The following is a 10,133-nucleotide window of genomic DNA, read 5'->3' on the forward strand; positions in this document are numbered from 1 at the left end:
AATCCTTGGTATAAAACATCGGAGAACTACTACGCCTGATGTGAGCTCGGTCAAATCAGAACCGCAGGCCTCAGAACACTTTCACTCTGAAAGGCGTGGATATGGGGATAGAATGTTTATGAAAGAGGACGTGTTGTGCTGTAAAACAAAAATTCAAATGGTGGTAAGAAAAAAAATGCAAGTTTGTTTGTCATTCTCTCGTCAACATTATACCTGATAACTAACTACATAAGACACGTTCCTTACTATAGACTACGTAAATAGAAAACTCAATAAAAAATCTTCGTTTTGTCTTGATATTAAATATTTTTAAAGAATAAATAAAAACTAAAATGTAAACTAAAGTCCAAAGACCAAACTGCATATTTCTTTTTGTTTCTTTTTACTTCAGTTACGAAAGTTACACAAAAGGTGGCAAATTTGTCGGCAATAAATAATAAATAATTCTGTTGCACGGGAACAAACAATACAATTTCTTGCAGAGAACTAACTGAATAATTTACATGTCTTTGGGAAAGAAAAAATAGCCTATACTTGGACGGACACTATAGGCTAACGCACAAATGTCCCACAACGTTTGTGGCAAACTAGAGGTATACCTTGTTTAAAATGCCTCAGGCCTTGGGTCATAAAGGAAATCAGTCAAATGAAGAAATCAGACGGATCCAAAAGATCTCTTAGCCTATATGGTGTGGGTGAAGCGGGTTAAAAAAAAAAAAAAAAACAAAAAAAAAAAACATCGTTTTCTATTCAAAGCTGAACATATCGAAAGTAGGCCTACGTGAATTAGATTGCGCTCCCTGTCAGAGGTCCGCTTCCTTTTCTCTCTTCTCCGTTTGGCAACTGAAAGCAGGCAGCACCGCTCATCATGTCCGTCCGTCTGCACTCCGTGTTAAAGTTAGGATGGTTGGCTGGAGTAAATCCCATGATTGTCTTCACAGTGTCAAAGTACACCCAGTCAGGAGGAATGGGATGGTCGGGGCTGTGTGTTCAAGCAGTCCTCAGGCCTCGATGGGGCTGGAGACCATGCTGTTCGGCGTGTCGGGAAGCTGGGAGGACATGGATGCTACCTCGCTGCCTGTCGAATTCGAACCTGGTCCTCCCTCTGAGAAGCTGACCTGCAGGACGCATCAGGCAGCGGTTAGACAGAGCAGTGTGGAACCGTGTTCAGAATCCTGTCTGGGCTCAGCTGGGCTGAAAATAGCGCAAAACTAAATTCACTTCGAATGGGAGAGAAAATCTAAAGACGTTTCAATTTTGTCAAGAGTTTTAGGATCACAACTTTCCAAAGAAAAGACCCAAGTTTTTCCGAAAGCCAACAATAGATTTCTTAATTCCCATTTTACCAAAAGTACAACAAAATTATCTGAAGTGAAGAAATGTGAAAATCCACGTGACCAACCAGTGATTTTTTTTTCAGTCGACAGATTCCAGCTGCTGTACGGACCGTTTTGAATAATTCCAATAGAAACATTACACAAAAATCTACAGAAATTGAATAAAGGAAGCCATCACTAGTGTCTCAATTTCAGATGCATCCCTAAACGGTCAATTAAATGTACAGAAAGAGGCCGGCACAGCTCACATTCCGAGCAGGGAACTAATGCCGCCTCAGAGGTGTCCAACAGTCAGCTGGATACTGGCTGGAGGAGTATAATGCAGACTATATAAAAAGATCTCATTAGTATGCCCTCTTTGCTACAGCCGCTTTTTTTTTTTTTTTTTTTTTTGGCTACAGGAGTTAAAAGTAAAAAAGTAAAATGTTTGAAGGCGGAGGAGTGATCGGATGTGAGCACAGCGATGCCAACAAACAGCAAACAATATGCTTGAATTGTCAAGTTGCAATTTAATGAGCAGTATGTTCTTTCATAAACTTGTTATATTCGAAACTCAAAAAGAAAACAGAAGAGGAACCACTGTAGGTCAATATTAAAGTGCAAAAAGATTCAAGGGCAAAATAAGCGACTTAGATTTTAAACCTTTCAGAGATTGTTCTATTAGTGAACAGAAAACGACGAACCAGTTGTTGGAAGGCCGGCTGGTCGATGTCGCTTTGCAGGGCGAAGTCGCTGAGGACCTTCCAGGGCGGCTGGTAGCTCTGCACCTCCACCGGGTTGGCCTGGATGCCGCCGTCGTGTCGTTCCGGGCTGGCCGCAACCATCGGGGTGCCCGTCATTCCCTGGATGTTCTGCATGCAGGGGTCATGGTCAGCGTTCACACACATCTACAGCATCATCTCAAGGGTATGCGTTCGAGGGTACGTGTGTCTGAGGAAAGGGGTGGAGGGGTGCGGGGAGGGGTGGTTGCGTGCATTCGTTCGTTCGTGCGTGCTGTCAATTACCAGAAACAAGCTGAACAACACAAACCGATGAAGTTAAGAACTTCTTGAATGAGTCAGTTTTACCACTTGGTGTTAATTAAATTATCAGAATGTACTGGGATTAAACATACTGGCATTCCTGATGCAGGAGAAGACTAAAGGTTTCTTTCGGGACTTTACAGCACAGTCAGGAGCCTCTGAACTGATCAGCAACAGGTCGGCGCTCTCACCGTCTTGTCGTTGGGTTGTTGCTGTTGCAGTTGCTTCATCAGCAGGCTTTTCTTCTTGTCCTTGCACCGCTTGTTCTGGAACCAGACGCGGATCACTCGCGGGCTGAGGCCGGTCATCTCGACCAGTTGCTCCTTCATCAGGGCGTCGGGCCTCGGGTTGGCGTTGTAACAGGTCCGCAGCGTATGCAGCTGCTTCTCGTTCAGCACCGTCCGGACTCGGGTGGTCTTCTCTGGCTGTTTGTGGACGTGGGGTCTGAGTGCAGGCTGCCGCGCTGAGATTGGTTCTGCTGTTTGGAAACATAGAGTAGACAGCGGCAAAATTAGACCAAGATAGCTGATCGGTCTGATGAACATCCAGAAGCTTTCGGATTGTCGACGGATTTAGCAGTCGCTAACCTTCTCCTGCAACTTGGGTTTCAGTTCATATTTTGCCACTTATTTAGCAAATAAATTAGATTGTTTGACAATCTGTATTTTTGTTGTTTAAAATGCATATTTTTCTTTTCATTTTTTTCTTTTTTTTAGTACAGCCCCATTATTTTTCTTCTTAGAATAAATTTCCACTAGGTAGACAACATGTCTGTATTTTTCGGGTCTATGGCCAACAAATTAAAGTTTCGAATGCACAGCAACAGCCCAGATACAATATGGACCCACAGCCATATAGGAGTGCCGTCCTCCCCGAGCTGTGATAACTTTGCAGCCTATTTCGGACAGCAGCATCCGCTTTATCTAATCTAGCCACCCTGATCTGGTCAGACGGTGGTTTGCATAAAGAAACAGACCTGCAGACACTGCGCACTATAAGAACACACCCACTTGTCTGTGAAAGAATCAGGAGCAGCTTCACGGTGATTGAAGGACCCTTAACCCATCTTACAATGCATAGGCTATACATCAAACTTGGACAGCGTGAACGAAACACTTCCCCGTACCCTCCTAAAACACACACACACACACACACACACACACACAGACACGCACACACTTAGTTTTTGTTGCTGTGTGTTTGTTTTCTAAGGAACGCAATGCAAACAAAAATAATAGCTCAGATCATGATATCCCCTCTGTGGGGATATACCCTCAGGACTCTACCTGCCATCTGCAGCGGTCTGGCCGGATGCAGGGGACTGAGAGGATCTCCACTGCCGAGGTTGGCCCGTTCCACCACGTCATGGTCTGCGCGGCAGAATAACCCGTCTTCCCGCAGAGCGAACTCATCTCCCGGGATAAGCTGCCTGCTGCATGCAACGCAGCGGAAACACTCGATGTGGTAGACTTTGGAGCGAGCCCTCATGACGAAATCATTCTTGCTGAATCCGATATTGCATTTAGCGCATTTAATACCGTATAACCTGCGGGGCAACCACACACATTCACACGTATTAAGCAAAAAATCAAAATAGGAAAATTATAGTCTAGGTGGATTTTTTTGCAAATAATTTTTATATAATAATAATAATAATAATAATAATAATAATAATAATAATAATAATAAAATATTATTATTATTACTACTACTAATAGCAGTTGTGATATCAACAATATTAGGCCTGTTCTTTTAAATGAGGCCTATTATATATATATATATATATATATATATATATATATATATATATATATATATATATATATATATATAAAATTTTATTTTATTTTGTGATCATCACGTTCTTAACACCGGCGCCTTAATAAATTTCCATTTGACCCAAGCGGTTTCACGCTGATCTGTTCGTTGCTTATCAACGGTTGTTTACTTAATATTTTTTATCTTATTTTTTAGTCTTCTGAAGTGCATCTTTCAAAGCTTAAGATGAAGAATTAGTTGAGGCTGCACTTTGCAAGTTGTTCAACAAGTTTTTTGTAGCACCGCACAATATCTTAATATGAACCCGGTGAAACCAGAACTCCACGCGATGCAAAGTCACTCCGAATAATCTCTGATGGACCTTGTAAAATATTGAAAACAACCCAATAATTCCAATCGCCGAGCTGCTCCAGTTCTTGTCGCATCAGAGGCGTCCCATCCCATCCCGTCCCGGCCGTCCTACCTGATGTAGTCCCGTTTACAATAAGTCTTTCCATCCCTGACGAAGCAAGTGCATGACTCGTCCAGGTACTGACTGCACTCCGCGCACTTGAGACAAGCGGCATGCCACTCCAGGTCCGGAGATACCCGTAAGATGTACTGGTCGTGGATCTGGTTCCCGCAGCCCACGCAAAGAGACACCAGTCGCTTCTCTGAAAGAAGAGCCCCATTTGATACATCAAACGCTGTTCAATTATTATTATTATGTGGTGAAAAAAATATAGGAATTAACCTGGATTAGGCCACAATTGTTTTTATAATTTTATTAAAACTAACGACTGTAACAGTTAAGAAAAAGTATTCTTGACAGCACAACTCCAAAGTCCCAATTTAAGTGATATCAGCATCGCATTCCAACCCAAAACAAGTGTCTTACTTTTCGGAGGATCCCCCATGTCTCCCATATCGAAAAAGAAAGGCGATGAAAAGTCCACTTTCACAGCGGGCTGCGGCGCCTGGAAGCCTGGATTTGTGCTCCGTTGCCGGGCCAGGAGCGTTGGTGTCCAGCCTCAGCGACGAAGTGTGTGTATGGTTCCCACCGGTGTGTGTGTGTGTGCGTGTGTGTGTGTGTGTGTGTGGAGCTCTGATCCTGGCAAGCGGCTGGGCTGACGTAGGACATCAGCACGTCATATGCATGAGTAGCGGATTGGCTCTACATACCCTGTCCGGTACAGACACGAACGCCCACACACGCACGCGCTACCCGCCGCCCACCCCCACCCTGCCACACACACGCTCGCGCGCACACACGTAGGCCTACTGCTGCTAAATAGGTTATCCAGCTTTACTTTGCTCTTTTATGACTTGTACTAAATGAGATTTTTGTCAGTGTTTTTTGTTTGCCCCCCCCCCAAAAAAAAAAAACACACACAAAAAAAAACAACACAGACACATTTCATTGTTTTAATATATGACCTATTTAAGGAACACTTGGGCTACTTTAATCTTTACATTTCCTTTCTAAGTAACTGTCAGCTGTAAATTAATATCCTCATACATGACATGACATGCTGATATTGACTTTTTATTGGCACATCATAATGACATATTCAGAATGTCCTAAAATGCTTGCAACCAATGTTACCTAAGTATTTCATGTCAACTGCGGACAAGCAGAAATCTATCAGATGCAGCTATTTTATTATTGAACCACAACCTTTTCCAACTTCAACAAAAGACTTTCCAAATACTCAGTAATTCAGTGCAAGAACCAAAGGAGAACGGTGTGGTATGATTCACGAGCGGTTCGACTATTCATTAAGCACGATGAAAGAAACTCACGAAAACATGGAGATTGGACGTTTTTCAGCAGAAAGAACTGAAAAGTCCTGGCCTGGGCAGCCAGGCCAGAGCAGAGCAGTCAAGCAGCTGCAGCTCTGACAGACGCCAATACGCCCTCTGGTGTCTGGGAGCTACCTATGCGGTTAGCGAACCCTCTGGACCTCTGCAGCATACTCTACCGGGGATTTGGAACAAGACACTGGTTTTATACGTGAGATAATGCAGATCGAAAGTACTATGTCGCAGCTATGACGTTATGAAAGGAACGCATACGAATCCATATGTATATATATATATATATATATATATATTCTTTTTTATTTTTTTATTTTTATTTTACCATATTGTGTATATCTGCAGTTTGATAATATTGTGGCCTATTAGTTTTAAAACCAGGGCTGTTGAAATTAAATAATCGGCATTGGAATTTGAAGACAGTCGTTGCTACGTGGAAGTGATAGTTTGATAGTACATTTACTGGATGCTTTGAGGTTCATATACCCTCAAATGGTTACCATATGAAACGTGATTACAAAACGTAACTTTTTAACGGTATTTTTGTATGGATCCCAGACTAGTTTTATACACCGTATTATTTATGTAAGCTGTTGACCTATTTTCATACCGCCAAGAAATTACATAGAAATTAACTACATCCTTCGTATTCATATAGTTAAATAAATAAATAAATAAATACAGATCACCAATAGGTGTCATTACGTCTGTTTTTAAGCTTACGTACAGCTCATTTTATAGAAGAAATCAAATCACCCATCCATTTATATAAACAAGTCACACTGTGAGTCAAAATAAAAACTACTATGGGTTTTTAAAAATTAATTGTGTTATCAAGTGATTAATTATGATTGCGGTTGTTTCCTACTATTTAATACATACTGTTAATGTGGAATATATCATGTTTTTTCTACACTACAGATTATTTTAGAATAAAAATAGATCATATTTATGTCCTCATGCATAAATCCCTGGATCCTATGATGTGAGTTTTTATCTGTATTTGTTTGTATCTTTTCTTTTTAACAAATTCAGCATGTAAACTTCTATATATTACCAACTCATTTTTGTTTAAAACTTTAAGAAGTGGGAAAGATTGGGTAAGAGGTAAGAAGTATACATAAAAAAATAAATCAACCAGATTACAGTTCCTAAGATCACTAACATAATTAAATTAATGAGCCTATTTAGATCTAATGACAATTTTTGACTTCTCTTCAAATAAGTCGATTTAGATCATGTTAGATCTAACATGCAAAAGGTAGTCCTTCATTGTCAGTCTTTGGGCTGTCCCAGATTCAACATATTTTTCAACAATAACGCTGTCTCAGTTTCTTTGTTTATTGATTTGACGTTCTTTCTTAATGTAATTAAGGATTTCAGAGAGATGCAGCGACAGATCAATGGAGAGTTGTGCCTACAAGATGACTGCAGCTGTAACACCATATTCACTGTAGGACCCATATCACAGGAAGAAGTGCACATTAGAAGACATAAAACCAAAAGCAAAGATGTTGTATGATCAAGCTGTTTATTCAGTACTTATGTTCCAGTGTATCCATATGCAAGACATGACATCATCAGCAATGTGTTCAACAATTGGGGAATGAGAGAAAAGAAACCCTAGTGAAAACATAATATATTTAAGTATATTTTAAATATGCTGTATTTTTCTGAAATACATTGTAGTATGTTAAGTGAATATACTTAAGATTATATTAAAAATATTAAATAAATACATTTTTAAAAACATGCTTCTAATACTCTTTTTAAAAATGTATTTTAATAGATTTTCTAGAAGTATGTTTTTCTAATATATACCTTAAGTTCTAATTAAATATATTACTAAAATTATACTTCTGGCAATCCGATTTGAAAATACGCTTTGAATATGTTTAAAATGTACATTTAAAAAATATATATTACAAATATATATAAATACTTTTCTGAAATTGTACTTTTGGTACACTCAAAAAAATTAACTTAGGGGGCTATTACATTAACAAAAGAAGATCATGTACTTTTAACTAAATAATTTCATGTTTCAAACAAAAACGTGATAAAAATCATGTTGGATAAACAAGAAATTCAACAATTTAACGTTTATGAAATTCCATCATGTTGAGATAACGTGATTCATTATACACTGCTCAAAAAAATAAAGGGAACACTCAAATAACACATCCTAGATCTGAATGAAAGAAATATTCTCATTGAATACTTTGTTCTGTACAAAGTTGAATGTGCTGACAACAAAATCACACAAAAATCATCAATGGAAATCAAATTATTAACCAATGGAGGCCTGGATTTGGAGCCACACACAAAATTAAAGTGAAATAACACTACACGCTGATCCAACTTTAATGTAATGTCCTTAAAACAAGTCAAAATGAGGCTCAGTATTGTGTGTGGCCTCCACGTGCCTGTATGACCTCCCTACAACGCCTGGGCATGCTCCTGATGAGGTGGCGGATGGTCTCCTGAGGGATCTCCTCCCAGACCTGGACTAAAGCATCCGCCAACTCCTGGACAGTCTGTGGTGCAACGTGACGTTGGTGGATGGAGCGAGACATGATGTCCCAGATGTGCTCAATCGGATTCAGGTCTGGGGAACGGGCTGGCCAGTCCATAGCTTCAATGCCTTCGTCTTGCATGAACTGCTGACACACTCCAGCCACATGAGATCTAGCATTGTCCTGCATTAGGAGGAACCCAGGGCCAACCGCACCAGCATATGGTCTCACAAGGGGTCTGAGGATCTCATCTCGGTACCTAATGGCAGTCAGGCTACCTCTGGTGAGCACGTGGAGGGCTGTGCGGCCCTCCAAAGAAATGCCACCCCACACCATTACTGACCCACTGCCAAACCAGTCATGCTGAAGGATGTTGCAGGCAGTAGACCGCTCTCCACGGCGTCTCCAGACTCTGTCACATCTGTCACAAGTGCTCATGTGAACCTGCTTTCATCTGTGAAGAGCACAAGGCGCCATTGGCGAATTTGCCAATCCTGGTGTTATCTGGCAAATGCCAAGCGTCCTGCACGGTGTTGGGCTGTGAGCACAACCCCCATCTGTGGACGTCGGGCCCTCATACCATCCTCATGGAGTCGGTTTCTAACCGTTTGTGCAGACACATGCACATTTGTGGCCTGCTAGAGGTCATTTTGCAGGGCTCTGGCAGTGCTCCTCCTGTTCCTTCTTACACAAAGGCGGAGGTAGCGGTCCTGCTGCTGGGTTGTTGCCCTCCTACGGCCTCCTCCACGTCTCCTGTTGTACTGGCCTGTCTCCTGGTAGCGCCTCCAGCCTCTGGACACTACGCTGACAGACACAGCAAACCTTCTTGCCACAGCTCGCATTGATGTGCCATCCTGGATGAGCTGCACTACCTGAGCCACTTATGTGGGTTGTGGAGTCCGTCTCACGCTACCACGAGTGTGAAAGCACCACCAACATTCAAAACTCACCAAAACATCAGCCAGACAGCATAGGTACTGAGAAGTGGTCTGTGCTCCCAACTGCAGAACCACTCCTTTATTGAGTGTGTCTTGCTAATTGCCAATAATTTCCACCTGTTGTCTGTTCCATTTGCACAACAGCAGGTGAAATTGATTGTCAATCAGTGTTGCTTCCTATGTGGACAGTTTGATTTCACAGAAGTTTGATTTACTTGGAGTTATATTGTGTTGTTTAAGTGTTCCCTTTATTTTTTGGAGCAGTGTAGTCAGACTGATCTTGTGCTGAAGATGACGAGTGAGATCACGGTAAAACTACAGCATGAAAATACAGTAAGGGGCTGGGTTTTGAAAATGCAGTTCTGTTGTACCTTTTGTAGTTGTTGATTCTACCCTTTCACCCAGTCCTGTCTTAAAACACTCAATGTAATGTAGCTTTAAAAAAATGTCTTTGAATTAACGTAATTAAATCATGGAAAGGATTTCCACACGATAGCTTTCTTTCAGCATGAAGCATGTTTGTTGAGCTAACTTAATTTTCATGAGTTGGATCAACTTAATTAAGTAGAGATAAGTTGGTTACTGTAACACTGTAACATAAATTGGTTTCTCAGGCCTGCTGTGGTGGCGCAGCATGCCCCTCCTTCTGGACCGGAGTTTCTTAAATTTACAGATGGAATGAATCAACAGGTTGTACTTGGGACGTCTCTCCTTAGCGCTCACATAGCAGACCTCACTTCATTT

General features: G+C 41.2%; 1 protein-coding gene across 2 annotated transcripts; it reads right to left on the reverse strand.

The window, feature by feature from the left end:
* Positions 1–365: 365 nt before the first annotated feature.
* On the reverse strand, positions 366–5,207 carry isl1a (ISL LIM homeobox 1a). Of its 2 annotated transcripts, none has more exons than XM_028033649.1 (6): positions 5,016–5,207; positions 4,602–4,791; positions 3,646–3,905; positions 2,551–2,834; positions 2,021–2,188; positions 366–1,118 (listed from the first exon to the last, which is right to left on the reverse strand). In XM_028033649.1, exons 1-6 carry the CDS (start codon positions 5,041–5,043, stop codon positions 1,002–1,004), a joined length of 1,047 nt encoding a protein of 348 aa, XP_027889450.1. In that variant the 5' UTR covers positions 5,044–5,207; the 3' UTR covers positions 366–1,001. The 2 variants fall into 2 exon arrangements, with proteins under 2 accessions (XP_027889450.1, XP_027889449.1); XM_028033648.1 differs by having other exon boundaries at positions 2,551–2,837; positions 5,016–5,043.
* Positions 5,208–10,133: the final 4,926 nt, after the last annotated feature.

This window comes from Xiphophorus couchianus, chromosome 12 (genome assembly GCF_001444195.1).
Source record: "Xiphophorus couchianus chromosome 12, X_couchianus-1.0, whole genome shotgun sequence".
Lineage (NCBI taxonomy): Eukaryota > Metazoa > Chordata > Actinopteri > Cyprinodontiformes > Poeciliidae > Xiphophorus > Xiphophorus couchianus.